Here is a 17,532-nt window from a genome sequence, read left to right as displayed (position 1 = left end):
GTGGATAAACCAAACGTTTACCTGTGAAAGGTGAGAAGTTGGTGAAAGTGTCAGAAGGATCCAGATGAAAGAGAAAGAGAGCCGTCCAACGGGTCGGATGGCGCTCCGGTCTATTTCTGCTGCAGCTCGCCGTCTAGAGTAACGGACCACGAGTCGAGTTCCTCACAGACTAGAAGAGGTTTTATATTTACTGACACTTTGTTAGACTTGTTGTTCTCTTCAGGTTCTGATGGTTCTGATGATTCTGATACCTGAAGGTCTATTTCTTAAGTTACACGTCTTCTAGTGGACAGAAAACATCTTTATTTAACTTCACCAAGTCTCTTTGTGTCTGTACACTGTAAAAAATAAAAGGTTAAAAGTCTGAAAGCAAAAGTTTCAAACCACTTCCTGTCAAATAACAGAAAACAACAATAAAAATACTGATAATAATCAGTAAATATCTGGATTATATATATATATATATATATATATATATATATCTGTAGATATTATCTGTACGTTCTTTTTTGTCATTTGTGTCTTTTCTGTTCTTTTTTGTTAATTTTGTGTCTTTTTTCGTCTTATTTTGTTAGTTTTGCGTCTTCATTTGGTCTTTTATGGTTTTATTTTGGTAATTTTGTGTCTTTTTTTGTCTTATTTTGGTAATTTTGTGTCTTTTTTGGTTTTATTTAGGTAATTTTGTGTCTTTTTTCATCTTATTTTGGTAATTTAGTGTCTTTTTTGGTCTTATTTTGGTAATTGTTTGTCGTTTTTGTGTCCTTTTTGGTCTTATTCTGGTAATTTTGTGTCTTTTTTTGGTCTTTTTTGGTCTTATTTTGGTAATTTTGTGTCTTTTTTGATCTTATTTTGGTAATTTTGTGTCTTTTTTGGTCTTATTTTGGTAATTTAGTGTCTTTTTTGGTCTTATTTTGGTAATTTAGTGTCTTTTTTTGGTCTTTTTTGGTTTTATTCTGGTATTTTTTTTTATTTTTTTTTACTTTAATATGACAGTGAAGTGTTCGGAAACATTTTATTGTTTTTTTTTAACGTTAAAGTTTTTCTGTCAGAAAACAGAAAGTTTACTTAATTTTACATTTTTAGTAATATGATGAGTATTTATTGTATTTTTTTTAAACATAGATTTCACATTTATATAACGGTTGAACAATTAAATAAGGCTGTAATAAAATAAAGTATAATGTCCCATTATATTAATTTACAGTTTTCAACTTTTATTTTATGGTTCATATTTGTGATAAAAGTCATTTAACCTTTTTTTTTTTTTATGGCATTTGCACTTTATGTAGAAAAAAACAAGGAAAAGCTGTAAAATAATCCAGTAACTTCCTGGAATATTTATATATTCCAGTGTTTTATTGTCTTATCCTCTCATATGTTTTATTGTGAAAGTCTCGGGACCCTTCAGAACTCTGTATATGTTTTATTGTGAAAGTCTCGGGACCCTTCAGGACTCTGTATATGTTTTATTGTGAAAGTCTCGGGACCCTTCAGAACTCTGTATATGTTTTATTGTGAAAGTCTCGGGACCCTTCAGGACTCTGTATATGTTTTATTGTGAAAGTCTCGGGACCCTTCAGGACTCTGTATATGTTTTATTGTGAAAGTCTCGGGACCCTTCAGGACTCTGTATATGTTTTATTGTGAAAGTCTCGGGACCCTTCAGGACTAACGGGTCCGTGTCCTGCAGGTCATCGCTCCGGAGGAGATCGTGGACCCGAACGTGGACGAGCACTCGGTGATGACCTACCTGTCCCAGTTCCCCAAGTCCAAGCTGAAGCCCGGGGCCCCCCTCAGGGCCAAGACCCTGCACCCCAAGAGGGCCAAGGCCTTCGGACCAGGTGATCCAGACCCCAAACAGGGACAAGTCAAAACCTTAGAACCTTAGAACCTTGAATAACTTTAAAATGTGGGACTGAATCCTATCAGTCCGGACCTGAGACCTGAGACCCTAGACCCTGAGACTATGAGACCCTGAGACCTGAGACCCTGAGACTATGAGACCCTAGACCCTGAGACCTGAGACCTGAGACCCTGAGACTATGAGACCTGAGACCCTGAGACCTGAGACCCTGAGACCTGAGACCTGAAACCCTAGACCCTGAGACCCTGAGACCCTGAGACTATGAGACCCTGAGACTATGAGACCGTAGACCCTAGACCCTGAGACTATGAGACCCTAGACCCTAGACCCTGAGACCCTAGACCCTGAGACTATGAGACCCTAGACCCTGAGACCCTAAGACCCTGAGACCCTGAGACCTGAGACTATGAGACCCTAGACCCTAGACCCTAGACCCTGAGACCCTAGACCCTGAGACCCTAAGACCCTGAGACCCTGAGACCTGAGACCCTGAGACCCTAGACCCTGAGACCCTAGACCCTGAGACCCTAGACCTTAGACCCTGAGACCCTAGACCCTTAGACCCTAGACCCTAGACCCTAGACCCTGAGACCCTAGACCCTAGACCCTGAGACCCTAGACCCTAGACCCTGAGACTATGAGACCCTAGATGCTGAGACCTGAGACTATGAGACCCTGAGACTATGAGACCCTAGACCCTGAGACTATGAGACCCTAGACCCTGAGACTATGAGACCCTAGACCCTGAGACCCTAGACCCTGAGACTATGAGACCCTAGACCCTAGACCCTGAGACTATGAGACCCTAGACCCTAGACCCTAGACCCTGAGACCCTAGACCCTAAACCCTGAGACCCTAGACCCTGAGACCCTAGACCCTAGACCCTGAGACCCTAGACCCTGAGACCCTAGACCCTAGACCCTGAGACTCTGTGGCTCCCGGTCTGTTTAAAGCTCTGGTCTCCATCAGGTCTGGAGCCGCGAGGCAACGTGGTCCTGAAGCCGGCGGAGTTCCTGGTGGAGACGGTGGAGGCCGGACTGGGGGAAGTCCTGGTTTATGTGGAGGATCCGGAGGGACACACGGAGGAGGTGGGAGAACATGTTTATTATTATTATTATTATTATTATTATTATTATTGTTTAAACAAACAAAACAAAGAGAAATAAGCTGAATGTTCCTGTTTGTGTCCGTCAGGCCCGAGTCATCGCCAACAACGACAAGAACAGAAGCTACTCCGTCGTCTACCTGCCCAAAGTGGAGGGGCTGCATAAAGTAAGACAACAAACAAACAAACAAACAAACAAACAAACAAACAAACAAACAAACACACCTGTTAGCTCTCAGATCTTTCAACGACACTGTCAAATAAAACTCTGTCTCAGTTCAGTTTGAAGATGTTTTTGGCAACTTTTCCTGCCGGACTTTTCCCTTTTTTTTTTTTTTCAGAAAACAGAAAGTTTCCTTAATGTCACATCTTGCAGTATGATGAGTATTTATTGTATTTTTTTTACACAGAATTCACTGTAATTTAACATTTAAGACCATTAAACATTTAAATAATACTGGAAAAAATCTTGCACTTAATGTAGAAAAAAAAAGAAGAAACGCCCTGTAAAATTATATAGTAAATGTCTATAAAATAATTATATCATTTCTTATATCACAAACAGAAGCTTTATGTTCCTGCTCTGGTTGGTTGGTTATATTTATCATATATTATGATTTAAATACCTTTTGGATCAGAGTCGGTCTGGCTGCTGTATTTTGTGTAGAATAAGTCTGTAAATAAGGTCAGGGTTTGTTGTTTTGGCAGTATTTGGTTCTGTTTCCTACCAGAGTGTCCCTGTCCCCCCAGGTGAAGGTTCTGTTTGCGGGGCAGGACATCGACAGAAGTCCCTTCATGGTGAACGTTTCCAAGGCGATGGGCGACCCGACCCGGGTCCAGGCCCGCGGGCCGGGGCTGCAGCCCAGCGGGAACGTGGCCAACAAACCCACGTACTTCGACATTTACACCGCAGGTAAACACGAAGACCAGGTCAGTCTGGTGAATCCTGGTTCCACCACCAACAGCTACAGGTGTTGAACCTCTGGAGTCCAGAAGGTTTTGGTTCTTCTTCCTGTGCATTAACACTTTGGAGTTTAAACTTAACTTAAATAATGATCACCATGCCATGCTGGAATCATCTTTTTCAGCTCTTTTGTCATTTTGACTTACTGACATACACAAGATGAACATATTTTTATTTTTACAAAAAACACACAAGAAACACACAAAAACAAACCAAAAAAATTACCAAAACCCCCACATAAAAACACACAGAACACACACATAAAAACCTCAAAAACCACACAAAAATGACAAAAAACACAAAATTACAAAAAACACAGATAAAAAACACACACAAACCCCCCCCCAAAAAAACACATAAAACATACAAAAAAAAAAAAAACACACTAGAAATGTTGAAACGCACACTGCAAAATCTGCAAAATCTCTGCAAAAAAAAGTAAAATCATGTCACACTTGGTTTTGGTGATTTTTACCTTTGCTGAAAAAGAGTTGATGCATTAAATGTGACATGGAGACTTGTGGAAAAGCCAAAACTTTAGAGTTCAGCTGACAGCAGGAAACATGCTACTGAAGTTCTACGTTGTGAAGAAGTCGTGCTGCGGTGCGTTCATGGACTCCAGAGGGTTAACATCACTCTGACGAACCAGACGGACTGTGAAACTAAAACTACATGTGCATCCATCACAGACTGAGGTTCATCTTAAAGGACGCCACTAAAAAGCCTTTAAAACGTTTGTCTTTAAATGTTCCTGAGTGTCTTTTTTCACAGAAATGTAAAGGAAGTCCATGTTCACCTCAACAGTTTGATATAGTTTCTCGTTGTCCTTTCGAGTGTCTTAAAGTCTCCTTGTCCGTCCGTCCGTCCTGCAGGGGCGGGAGCCGGAGACGTGGGCGTCATCATTGTGGATTCGAACGCTCGGAGGGACACAGTGGAGATTGTTCTGGAGAACAAAGGCGACAGTATCTTCCGCTGCACCTATGTACCCGTCCTGGAGGGACCGCACACCGTCTACGTGACCTTCGCCGGGCAGCAGATTCCCAGAAGCCCTTTCACCGTCCACATCTCCGAGGGTAGGCTCCGAGACGTTTAGAGGAGGCCAAATTCATTACAACCAGAATCTGAGCCGGAATCTGAAGTATCTCATGAATCTGGTGCATGTGTTTCTAATCAGAGTGTCACATTGAAATCTGACGTCCAGACTGACTGAATAAAGAACTCACAAGTCTTTAAAACAGAATCTGCAGCTCAGTCTGGTCCAGGTCTGATGGGACAGTCCCTGCTTGCTGGTTTTAGTGGCTGAAGCTCGGCAAACTCATGGTTTTGGGCTGCGGTGTTCGGTCTTCTTCCTGGTGCTCCATCGTCCACCACTGAGGTGTGGACAGATGTTTGGACTGATGTTTGGACAGATGTTATGACAGATGTGTTGACGGATGTTATGACAGATGTTTGGACAGATGTTATGACAGATGTTTGGACAGATGTTTGGACAGATGCTTGGACAGATGTGTTGACGGATGTTATGACAGATGTTTGGACAGATGTTATGACAGATGTTTGGACAGATGTTTGGACAGATGCTTGGACAGATGTTTGGACGAATGTTATGACAGATGTTTGGACAGATGTTTGGACGGGTGTTTGGACGAATGTTATGACAGATGTTTGGACGGATGTTTGGACGGGTGTTTGGACGGGTGTTATGACAGATGTTTGGACATATATTTGGACAGATGTGTTGACGGATGTTTGGACAGATGTTTGGAAAGATGTTGGACAGATGTTTGGACAAATGTTTGGACGGACGTTTGAACGGATGTTTGGACAGATGTTTGGACAGAATTGTTGACAGATGCTTGGACAGATGATATGACAGATGTTGGACAATACTTTGGTATTGATTTGGGACTTGCCTTTCTCAACTTGTGACCTGACTCTGGACGTGTTTGGACCTGACTTGTGACTAGTCTCTCCTCTAACAGGGACATGATTAAGGACTCTGGACTTTGGACCTGACCTTTGGACTTTGGACTAACTTTTCATTTTGGACGAAGGTGTAAGCTATTGGAGAACTTTAGACTTGCAGAACCCGGCCTGGTCCGCTTACTGCCCGCTGGTCTGGAGGCCATCTAGTCTGGAGATCTGGAGGTCTCTGCCTGTCTTCTGTGTCATCACTGTTGTTCCCTCCTTCAGTTCTACAGAGCGTCCCACCTGCCGGGTCTCCGGTGCAGGTTGCGCCTCAGTCTGCACGCGCCCCCGCCTCAGACCGGACCCGGAGAGCCCCGCCTCCGACTCCGCCCAAACCCAGGCGACCAAGTTAGTAGAGTCGGGGGGCGGGGCGTCCTGAGCCTGCCTGCGCTAGCCTGGTTCCCTTCCACCTCAACTCAAAACCATCCCGCCTCCAATCTCTGGACGCTCGCAGCTTCACAGCATGAGCAGCTTCTTCTTCTTCTTCTTCTTCTTCTGCAGAACCTGACTGTGTGTGTTTGTGTGTGTGTGTGTGTCTGGGGGACAATCAGTCCCTTCACCTCCATCAACACTTTCTACGGAAAAACTCTCCAGTTCACCGAGGATAGAGCTGAGGCCAGAGAAAACCCGGCAGGACGTGTGTGTGTGTGTGTGTGTGTGTGTGTGTGTGTGTGTGTGTGTGTGTGTGGTTCATCTGGTTGTCCTGGACGACCATCTTCACTTCAGAATGTCTGGTTTCTGGGCTGTATTAAAGCCTCTGCTGATGATGATAATCTCTCTAAAAGTATGTTAATAATCCTCATCGGCTGCCTTTTCTTTAACCCTCTCCTCTCCGAGCTGCATCTCGTCTCTTAAATTTTGTTATATTCTGTTTTATGTGTTTTATATTTCTCTCAGACTCTCAGCAGCCTGTGAATAATGCAGCATATTGTTTGAGGTCATCAGTGACGGTTTCTGTTTAATCTCTGCTGCTGTTTCCTTCCAGCCTCGGCACATTGCTTCTGACCAGCTGACTAACACATACACCGTGATGTGTGTGTGTGTGTGTGTGTGTGTTATTTATTTTATGTACAGCATCCCACACAGGTGAGACGTCACACTGACGAAGTTCAGTCAAACTGAAGACTGAAACAAATCCAGTCTGGAGCTTTACGTTCATGTAACTACAGAACTATAGGGGACCCAGGGAGGAACCTTGGGGTACTCCAGTGGTTTTACTCAGAGCTCAGAGCCTGTCAAAGAGAGTTAGAGATTTTTGATTTTGCCAGGTTGTAATTGGTGATTAGTGAATCACATACAATCTAAAGTAGGGCTGCAAAGTTTATCAAAATTGCTTATTGCTTAATTATTTATCAAAAACATTTGTTAAAGGCAAACTGTGAGTCAAAACACCCAATAACATCATTATAATTTTTACATATATTTTTAATAAGAATTAAGCAAAAATGATGATTTCCTCAAATATTGTGAATTAATATATAATATAATATATATATGTATATATATATATATAGAGAGAGTATATATAAAGTATATATATATATATATATATATATATATATATATATATATATTAGTCCTGCAGCTCTATGGAACAGCACAAGGTGTAACTTATAAATATGTTGTTAACAGTTAAATGTGACATTTGGACATATTCTCTAATCAATTTTAGATTTAATACGACATTTTAATGTCTAATTGTGTATTTCTACATTTACCTTAACTTGCTGCGATATAGAAATGTTTACATATGATGTGTTAAACTATTTTAAACTTTATAAAATTGAGCCAATGCCTTGCATTTTTATCCATCGACACAAATCGGAGCTTCTTGAGTCCCCCAGGGTTCTATACTGGGTCTCTTATAATTCTGTGTTTACATTGAAAGCTCATTTTCATGATTTATATACTCTAAGTAGAGTATAATTGTTGGGAAAGGATTCATTTTACTTCTCATGAAGGTATTGAAATAATAAATTATCTTGTATTTAGCAGAAAATAGGACAGATAAATGATGAATATATACATGATGGGAGCACAAATGAGTAATTCCTAGTAAGTCTGAAAGGCTTCATTCACAGAGAAATCTCGACTCGTCCTGTCAGGAGACGCTCAGTGACTGGAAACTGTCTGTCTGCCGGCTGCAGCTGGCTGGCTGGTTGGTGGCTGTATCTGTAATCAGAAACAGAATTACTGTCCTGTTTTTAATGTCCTGCAGCTTTATAGAAACAGAACAATCTTTGTTCTCTGCTCTCAAGCTTTACTGAGAAAATCAGCCATCTGACTTCAGATTGTTCAATAAAAATGTCAGCAAACATTTATGGTACAGTCTTCAATTTTTGTATGAATTGTTAGTAAGAGAGGACAAATAAATAATGAATAGGTACATGAAGGGAGCACACATTATTATTTCCTAGTAACTGATGGTGAAACCCTGTCACCCACTGAAAGGCTGCATTTAAAGTGACAGGAGACTCCCAGCGGCTGTAAGTTGACTGGAAACTGTCTGTCAGGCCTCTGGTTGGTTGGTTGGTTGGTTGGTTGGTTGGTTGGTGGCTGTATCTACGCTGCAAATTATTTGGTTCTTACCAAGATAAAAAAAAGTGTTGGACCATTTATCATGCTTTAAGAGTTAATTTCTTATTTTAAGTGTTCAACATGCTTATTTCTAGATTTAACAATCTTAATTCAAGAAATCTTGTCAAGGTAAATTCTCTGTCCATGCAGCAAGATCATTTCTCATCATATCTTGTTTTTAGACACACCTTTTTACAGTGTAATGATTTGTTTTACAGTCCCAGCCTGTACCAGGCGCCCTCTGGTTCAGTCAGTGTTTGAGCTCAAAGCAGAAGTCTGAGTCAGGTCCTGGTTCAGGGTTTCACACTGAGGAAGGAGACAAACAGGAGTGTGTGTCTGTGTGTTTGTGTGTTTGTGTGAATGTTTCTGCTAGTTTTATTATAATATCAACATCATCTCCCAGTCCAGCTAGAGCCCTCACCTCCTTCTGATTGGTCCTCACAGCCTGTAACCCGAACGCCTGCCGGGCGTCGGGCCGAGGTCTGCAGCCGAAGGGTCTGAGGGTGAAAGAAGTGGCCGATTTTAAAGTTTACACTAAAGGAGCCGGCAGCGGGGAGCTCAAAGTCACCGTGAAGGGACCAAGTAAGAAACCACCTGGAATATAGTCTGAAATAAACCTTTACTGTTCACAACGAGCAGCACTCATGTTTGTGTTCTGAACCCAGAGGGCCTGGAGGAGCCGGTGAAGGTTCTCGAGATGGACAACGGGATGTTCGAGTGTAATTATTACCCCATCACGACGGGAAAGTACGTGGTAACTATCACCTGGGGAGGACACAGCATCCCACGCAGGTGAGACGTCACACTGACGGAGTTCAGCCAAACTGAAGACTGAAACAAATCCAGTCTGGAGCTTTACGTTCAAGTAGCTGCACAACTATAGGGGACCCAGGGAGGAACCTTGGGGTACTCGTCAATTGTGTAATTGTCAGATTTAGAAATAAGTTAGAGATTTCTGTTTTTCCAAGGTTGTAATTCGTGATTAGGGAATTGCTCAAATACAATATAAAGTCGGGCTGCACATTTTGTCAAAATTATTTTTTGGAATCACAATATGGTCACAATATCCAAAACCAAAACAACATTTATTAAAGGCAAACTGTGAGTCAAAACACCTTCAGAATAAAGTATTGTGTCCTTGTCTACAGATCATATTCTACAGCCTGAAGGAAAATCACATCTTAGTCATTTTTTACATATATTTTTAATAAGAATTAAGCAAAAATGATAATTTCCTCAAATATTGTCAATCAGTCCAAAAATAATTTCAATTGTGTCCAAGTCTTGCAGCCAGAACACAAAGCTTACTGTCACTCACTTCTGATTATTTCAGCATATTTGGTGCATGGTAATTATATCTAATAATCGAATAATTCAAATGTAAGTTATTTGCAAGTAAGTTAAAGGTCCATTTAGTATTTAATATTTGGCCAAGTGGTTCCATAAGAGATCCAGGACAGAACCTTGAGGGACTCCAGAGGTTCAGCCTTCAGTCAATCGATTCAGAATCTATCTACAAAACATGTTAATTATCAGTAATAATTTACAAATAAAATAATTTACAGTTAGCTCAAATCACATTTTTTGTTGCCTGTGACATTTGGACACATTTTCTCATCAATTTCAATTTTAATACAATATTATAATGTCTAATCGTATATTTCCAGAAGCTTTATGTACCTTTACTTGCAACTGTATAGAAATGTTTACATATGATGTGTTAAACTATTTTAAACTTTATAAAATTGAGCCGAACTTGCTTTGCATCTTTATCCATCAACACAAATCTGAGTCTGGAGTCCCTCAGGGTTCTATCCTGGGTCCCTTATAATTCTGTATTTACATTAAAAGCTCAGTTTAATGATTTATATACTCTGAGTAAAATTGTTGGGAAAGCATTCATTTTATTTCTAATTAAGACATTAAGATAATTAAAATTAAACTCATATTTAGTAGAAAATATAATCTGTTGGCTTTAAAAATACAAACATTTCACTTTCAGTACTCCCAGTTTAAGTTTTGCATGTAGAATAATAAAATGTTCACTACATTTCTTTTTTTGTGGGATTATGAAATGTGTGTCTGTGTGTTTTCAGTCCGTTCGAGGTCCAGGTGAGTGAGGAGGCGGGGCCTCAGAAGGTGAGGGCCTGGGGCCCCGGCCTGGAGACGGGCATGGTGGGGAAGAGCGCTGACTTTGTGGTGGAGGCCATCGGCACGGAGGTGGGAACGCTCGGTACGTCACAGAAACACAAAGGACCAATCACAAACACTCACCTGCTGCTCAGGATGATTGACAGGTGGCTGGGGGAGGGGCTTAGAGAAGGTGACAGCTGGTATCTCAACAGCTGGTGGTCAGAATTCTTTGAAATTTATTTTTTTTTAAATTTCTTTGAAATTTAAAAAAGTTTTAGGCAGGTGTGAAAAATGCTTTAAAATTAGAATGCTTTTGAAAATAGAAATGTTAATATTTTATTTTTGGAACCTTGAGGTACTCCAACAACTCAGATTTGTATTAAAGTATGTAAAGACAAAGTTACAGAAAGTTATAGAAAGATAGAGAAAGTTACAGAAAGATACAGAAAGATGCAGAAGTTATAGGAAATTACAGAAAGTTACAGAAAGTTATAGAAAGTTACAGAAAGATACAGAAAGTTACAGAAGTTATAGAAAGATACAGAAAGATAGAGAAAGTCACAGAAAGTTACAGAAAGTTATAGAAAGTTACAGAAAGATAGAGAAAGTCACAGAAAGTTACAGAAAGTTATAGAAAGTTACAGAAAGATAGAGAAAGTCACAGAAAGTTACAGAAAGTTACAGAAAGTTTTTTATCAATTAACAAGATGCAAAGTGAGTGAACAGAAGAAAACTAAATCAAATCACTATTTGGTGTGGCCACCATTTGCCTTCAAACCAGCATCAGTTCTGCCTCAGACTCTATTTTCTGTGTTAGATTCTCAGAATAAATGAGGTTTGAAGTGTTTGACCCTGCGGGTCCCGCTGACTGTCTGCAGGTTTCTCCATCGAGGGTCCGTCTCAGGCCAAGATCGAGTGTGACGATAAAGGTGACGGGTCGTGTGACGTCCGCTACTGGCCGACTGAACCCGGCGACTACGCCGTGCACGTCATCTGTGACGACGAGGACATTAAGGACAGCCCCTTCATGGCGCACATCCTGCCCGCCGCCAGCGACGTCTTCCCCGAGAACGTGAGAGCAGAACGTCTGAACCGCCCCACAGACGTTTTATAATATATAGTGTAGTAGTTTTTATAGAACAAACGTGTTGAACGCTGTGTTTCCTCCTCAGGTGAAGTGTTTCGGTCCCGGCTTGGAGCCGATCGGCTGCATCGTCAACAAACCGGCCGACTTCACCATCGATACCCGGGCGGCCGGCCGCGGGGAGCTGAAGCTCTACGCTCAGGTGGCTACCAAACACAACGTCACGAGTCTTTCTCTAACAGCGACAGGCTGATCGGGTTAATGAGGTTAATGAAACCTGTTTGTGCTTTCAGGACGCGGAGGGTTTCCCCATCGACATACAGATCACAGATAACGGAGACAGCACCTTCTTCTGTGTTTACATTCCCACCAAACCCATCAAACACACCATCATCATCACCTGGGGGGAGGTCAACGTCCCCAGCAGCCCCTTCAGGGTAAAAGTCGCTCCCAAACTCAATGATTTGGATAAAAAACGAGATATTTCCATTTTGTTAGGTCAACTAGAGATTCACTGGAACAGTTTTAGTTCTAAATCTTTTCAAAAAATGTTTACCAATAACTAATATTCAAGTCAACATATATATTTTATTGTTTAAAGGACACATTATCACAGATATACTCTACATATTTAAATGCTTTTTCTATAAAAGCCACTAATTATTGGAACTCAGTACCAAATGAGATCAGAGACATCAGCACATTCGTTGGTTTTAAATCTAAAATAAAATCATGGGTTAAATCCACTCAATCATGCACCCACCAACTATAAACTCAAACATTAGCTCACTGTTTAGCAACCTCTTTAGTGTTGTATTTTAACATTGTGTTGTGTTGTGTTTTAATACTGTGATCATCATTTTAAACTAGTTTGTTTACATCTTTATCCATTGACACAAATCTGAGCCTGTGGAGTCCCTCAGGGTTCTGTCCTGGGTCCCCCTTTAATTCTGTATTTACATGGAAAGCTCAGCCAAATTATTTATATTTATATATTCTGTCCTGAGTAAAAGTCTTGGGGAATGATTTCTGCACTTTTTACGATGACCAGGTGACGATCGGAGAAGGCAGCCATCCGGAGAACGTGAAGGTTTACGGTCCGGGCGTGGAGAAGACTGGCCTGAAGGCCAACGAGCCCACATACTTCACTGTGGACTGCAGCGAGGCCGGGCAGGGTGGGACGCCGCTCAGCCTCTTCTATATTACAACGAGGGCCGGGACTTGATTAAAAAAATAATCTAATTAATTAGAGTCTTTGTAATTAATAAATCAAAATTAATCGCATTTTAATCACATATAAATATTTGACCTGAGAACAGTGAGAAGTAATTTTTTTCACATGTATCTTTAGTAAACCATTGAATAATGACTGAATACATAAGCTTAAGCAACAAAAATATTGTTTATTTTTGTTCAAGTCCAACAGACCAGTGACATTTTGGCCATTAAGTGTAGCAATAGCATATTTATAAATATAGAACATTTCATAAATCCAGGTAGCCTATAGGTAGGTAGACCTTCTGTAAACTAGAATACTTTGGTTTTTGAAGTAAAACACAATCCACGCTAGCTAGCACGCTAGCCGCTAGCTGCTATATGTTTAGCATTGAGGTGATACTTGAGGCTGGATGTGCTGCTATGGTGATATGTGAATTCCTTGTTGCCTAGCAACACAACCATGCTCTTATGGACGCTTCCATCCGTTGGTTTTTAGTAACTAAATGCCCCATCATCCACGGGGCCAACCAAAGGTCTCATCAGCTTCTTCCTTCATGTTCACTGTGGTTTGTTGTTGTCTCACCTCACCAACGCTAGTTGGTGCTCCAGTATAATCGCTCCTCCTGAAACTCATCCAGGGAGAAACGTTCCGCGCTGCAAAAATAACTGCCATTAAAATGCCTCAATTGTTTAACGCGTTAATTTTGGTGTAATTAATTCATGTTAATTAACGCGTTAAAGTCCCGGCCCTAGTTAGAACCATTTATTGTTTTTGAATCAGTCTGATGTGAGTACGATCCCCGCTGGTTCCTGCAGGTGATGTCAGCATCGGGATCAAGTGTGCCCCGGGCGTGGTCGGTCCTGCCGAGGCCGACATCGACTTCGACATCATCAAGAACGACAATGACACGTTCACGGTGAAGTACACGCCCCCGGGAGCCGGCCAGTACACCATCATGGTGCTGTTCGCCGATCAGGTCAGACACTCAGACGGGTTCACTGCTGCTGGAAACGTTCCTGTTCACACCACATGATAAACTAACCTCTCACCTTTAATGTCACAACAGGAAATACCCATCAGCCCCTTCAGAATAAAGGTGGACCCATCCCATGATGCAGCTAAAGTCAGAGCAGAAGGACCCGGACTGAACAAGACAGGTCAGAGCTTCATTTAGCTTTAAGACTCTGGAATGAATGAATGTGTACAAGAAAGTGGTTCTTACTGTCAAATATCTTGAACAAAAACAAAGAATTTATAGAAAGTTACAGAAAGATTAAGAAAGATACAGAAGGTTAGAGAAAGATACAGAAGGTTAGAGAAAGTAACAAAGATGCAAAAAGTTACAGAAAGTTACGCAAAAATACGTAAAGTGACAGAAAGTTATGGAAAAATCTGAAAGTTAAGTCAAATATCTTGAACAAAAACACTGTGAAATGTCTTTATCTGTGTGGGGAAACATATGGGATTGTGTTGCAGTAATAACTAATAATTATTAGCAGCTGTTAATTATATATACTATATATATATAATTATATATATTATTTATTTACTGAAGTGAAAGCCGTAATCGAGCCGTGTACAAACCTCCAGATAATCTCTTCTTCTCTTTAGGAGTGGAGGTGGGGAAGCCGACCCACTTCACCATCTACACTAAAGGAGCCGGGAAAGCCAAACCGGAGGTCCACTTCACCACCGCGACTAAAGGGGACGCGGTCCGAGACTTCGAGATCATCGACAACCACGACTACTCGTACACCGTCCGCTACACCGCCACGCAGCAGGTGAGACTGCTCTGACCTGTCTGTCCCTGACCTGTCTGTCTGTCTGTCTGTCTGTCTGTCCCTGACCTGTCTGTCTGTCTCTCTCTCTCTCTCTGACCTGTCTGTCTCTGTCTGTCTGTCTGTCTGTCCCTGACCTGTCTGTCTGTCTGTCTCTCTCTCTCTCTCTCTCTGTCTGTCTGTCTGTCCCTGACCTGTCTGTCTGTCTGTCCCTGACCTGTCTGTCTGTCTGTCTGTCTCTGTCTGTCTGTCTGTCTCTCTGTCTGTCTGTCTGTCTGTCTGTCTGTCTCTGACCTGTCTGTCTGTCTGTCTGTCTCTGTCTGTCTGTCTGTCTCTCTCTCTGTCTCTGCTAACTGCTGTCTGTCCTCCACCAGGGGACCATGTCCCTCACCGTGTCCCATGGAGGAGACCCCATCCCCAGGAGCCCCTTCAGCATCAGCGTGGCCCCCCCGCTGGACCTCAACAAGGTCAAAGTTCAGGGTCTGAACAACAGTGAGTACCTCCGAGGCTTCAGACAGGAAGGGGAGCAGCATTCAGGGGGTCAGGTTCAGGTTTAGATTCAGGTTCAGCTCTAAAAACATCCTGCCACGGATTCTGTCTCTGTGCCGAAAACACCAGAAAGCATTTCTGTGTTTTTACATCATTCATGTGATTTAAATGGAAACCCATATACCGCCAATGAGATGGAAAAAAGATCCTGTTAGTCATTATAATAAGAAACCTGAGGAAATAAACCGTTCTGACTCCGCCTCCTGCTGGTGTGTTTGTGTATAACCCGTTCTGACTCCGCCTCCTGCTGGTGTGTTTGTGTATAACCCGTTCTGACTCCGCCTCCTGCTGGTGTGTTTGAGTTTAAACCGTTCTGACTCAGCCTCCTGCTGGTGTGTTTGAGTATAAACCGCTCTGACTCCGCCTCCTGCTGGTGTGTTTGAGTATAAACCGCTCTGACTCCGCCTCCTGCTGGTGTGTTTGTGTATAAACCGCTCTGACTCCGCCTCCTGCTGGTGTGTTTGTGTATAAACCGCTCTGACTCCGCCTCCTGCTGGTGTGTTTGAGTATAAACCGCTCTGACTCCGCCTCCTGCTGGTGTGTTTGTGTATAAACCGTTCTGACTCCGCCTCCTGCTGGTGTGTTTGTGTATAAACCGTTCTGACTCCGCCTCCTGCTGGTGTGTTTGTGTATAAACCGCTCTGACTCCGCCTCCTGCTGGTGTGTTTGAGTATAAACCGCTCTGACTCTGCCTCCTGCTGGTGTGTTTGTGTATAAACCATTCTGACTCCGCCTCCTGCTGGTGTGTTTGTGTATAAACCGCTCTGACTCTGCCTCCTGCTGGTGTGTTTGTGTATAACCTATTCTGACTCCGCCTCCTGCTGGTGTGTTTGTGTATAACCCGTTCTGACTCCGCCTCCTGCTGGTGTGTTTGAGTTTAAACCGTTCTGACTCCGCCTCCTGCTGGTGTGTTTGTGTATAAACCGCTCTGACGCCGCCTCCTGCTGGTGTGTTTGTGTATAACCCGCTCTGACTCCGCCTCCTGCTGGTGTGTTTGAGTATAAACCGTTCTGACTCCGCCTCCTGCTGGTGTGTTTGTGTATAAACCGCTCTGACTCCGCCTCCTGCTGGTGTGTTTGTGTATAAACCGCTCTGACTCCGCCTCCTGCTGGTGTGTTTGAGTATAAACCGCTCTGACTCCGCCTCCTGCTGGTGTGTTTGAGTATAAACCGTTCTGACTCCGCCTCCTGCTGGTGTGTTTGTGTAAAAACCGCTCTGACTCCGCCTCCTACTGGTGCGTTTGAGTATAACCCGTTCTGACTCCGCCTCCTGCTGGTGTGTTTGAGTTTAAACCGTTCTGACTCCGCCTCCTACTGGTGCGTTTGAGTATAACCCGTTCTGACTCCGCCTCCTGCTGGTGTGTTTGAGTATAAACCGTTCTGACTCCGCCTCCTGCTGGTGTGTTTGTGTATAACCCGTTCTGACTCCGCCTCCTGCTGGTGTGTTTGTGTATAAACCGCTCTGACTCCGCCTCCTGCTGGTGTGTTTGAGTATAAACCGCTCTGACTCCGCCTCCTGCTGGTGTGTTTGTGTATAAACCATTCTGACTCCGCCTCCTGCTGGTGTGTTTGTGTATAAACCGCTCTGACTCTGCCTCCTGCTGGTGTGTTTGTGTATAACCTATTCTGACTCCGCCTCCTGCTGGTGTGTTTGTGTATAACCCGTTCTGACTCCGCCTCCTGCTGGTGTGTTTGAGTTTAAACCGTTCTGACTCCGCCTCCTGCTGGTGTGTTTGTGTATAAACCGCTCTGACGCCGCCTCCTGCTGGTGTGTTTGTGTATAACCCGCTCTGACTCCGCCTCCTGCTGGTGTGTTTGAGTATAAACCGTTCTGACTCCGCCTCCTGCTGGTGTGTTTGTGTATAAACCGCTCTGACTCCGCCTCCTGCTGGTGTGTTTGTGTATAAACCGCTCTGACTCCGCCTCCTGCTGGTGTGTTTGAGTATAAACCGCTCTGACTCCGCCTCCTGCTGGTGTGTTTGAGTATAAACCGTTCTGACTCCGCCTCCTGCTGGTGTGTTTGTGTAAAAACCGCTCTGACTCCGCCTCCTACTGGTGCGTTTGAGTATAACCCGTTCTGACTCCGCCTCCTGCTGATGTGTTTGAGTTTAAACCGTTCTGACTCCGCCTCCTACTGGTGCGTTTGAGTATAACCCGTTCTGACTCCGCCTCCTGCTGGTGTGTTTGAGTATAAACCGTTCTGACTCCGCCTCCTGCTGGTGTGTTTGTGTATAACCCGTTCTGACTCCGCCTCCTGCTGGTGTGTTTGAGTATAAACCGCTCTGACTCCG

The 17,532-nt window shown here is 43.0% G+C and overlaps 1 protein-coding gene across 1 annotated transcript in view; it reads left to right on the top strand.

The window, feature by feature from the left end:
• LOC131960664 (filamin-C-like) overlaps nucleotides 1–17,532 on the top strand; it is a 72,752-nt gene that overhangs the window by 17,804 nt on the left and 37,416 nt on the right. Inside the window, exons 4-20 of the mRNA XM_059325925.1 lie at nucleotides 1,691–1,841; nucleotides 2,835–2,953; nucleotides 3,060–3,137; nucleotides 3,721–3,883; nucleotides 4,807–5,007; nucleotides 6,128–6,250; nucleotides 8,924–9,061; nucleotides 9,145–9,271; nucleotides 10,576–10,712; nucleotides 11,491–11,684; nucleotides 11,785–11,898; nucleotides 11,990–12,133; nucleotides 12,748–12,871; nucleotides 13,731–13,891; nucleotides 13,982–14,072; nucleotides 14,527–14,696; nucleotides 15,068–15,185. Of these exons, the coding sequence (XP_059181908.1) occupies nucleotides 1,691–1,841; nucleotides 2,835–2,953; nucleotides 3,060–3,137; nucleotides 3,721–3,883; nucleotides 4,807–5,007; nucleotides 6,128–6,250; nucleotides 8,924–9,061; nucleotides 9,145–9,271; nucleotides 10,576–10,712; nucleotides 11,491–11,684; nucleotides 11,785–11,898; nucleotides 11,990–12,133; nucleotides 12,748–12,871; nucleotides 13,731–13,891; nucleotides 13,982–14,072; nucleotides 14,527–14,696; nucleotides 15,068–15,185 (2,353 nt within the window). The remainder of the gene's footprint in view (nucleotides 1–1,690; nucleotides 1,842–2,834; nucleotides 2,954–3,059; nucleotides 3,138–3,720; nucleotides 3,884–4,806; nucleotides 5,008–6,127; nucleotides 6,251–8,923; nucleotides 9,062–9,144; nucleotides 9,272–10,575; nucleotides 10,713–11,490; nucleotides 11,685–11,784; nucleotides 11,899–11,989; nucleotides 12,134–12,747; nucleotides 12,872–13,730; nucleotides 13,892–13,981; nucleotides 14,073–14,526; nucleotides 14,697–15,067; nucleotides 15,186–17,532) is intronic.

Source organism: Centropristis striata, chromosome 22 (genome assembly GCF_030273125.1).
Source record: "Centropristis striata isolate RG_2023a ecotype Rhode Island chromosome 22, C.striata_1.0, whole genome shotgun sequence".
Taxonomy (NCBI): domain Eukaryota; kingdom Metazoa; phylum Chordata; class Actinopteri; order Perciformes; family Serranidae; genus Centropristis; species Centropristis striata.
Note: the sequence above shows the minus strand (reverse complement) of the source record. Positions and strands in the feature narration are given on the sequence as shown.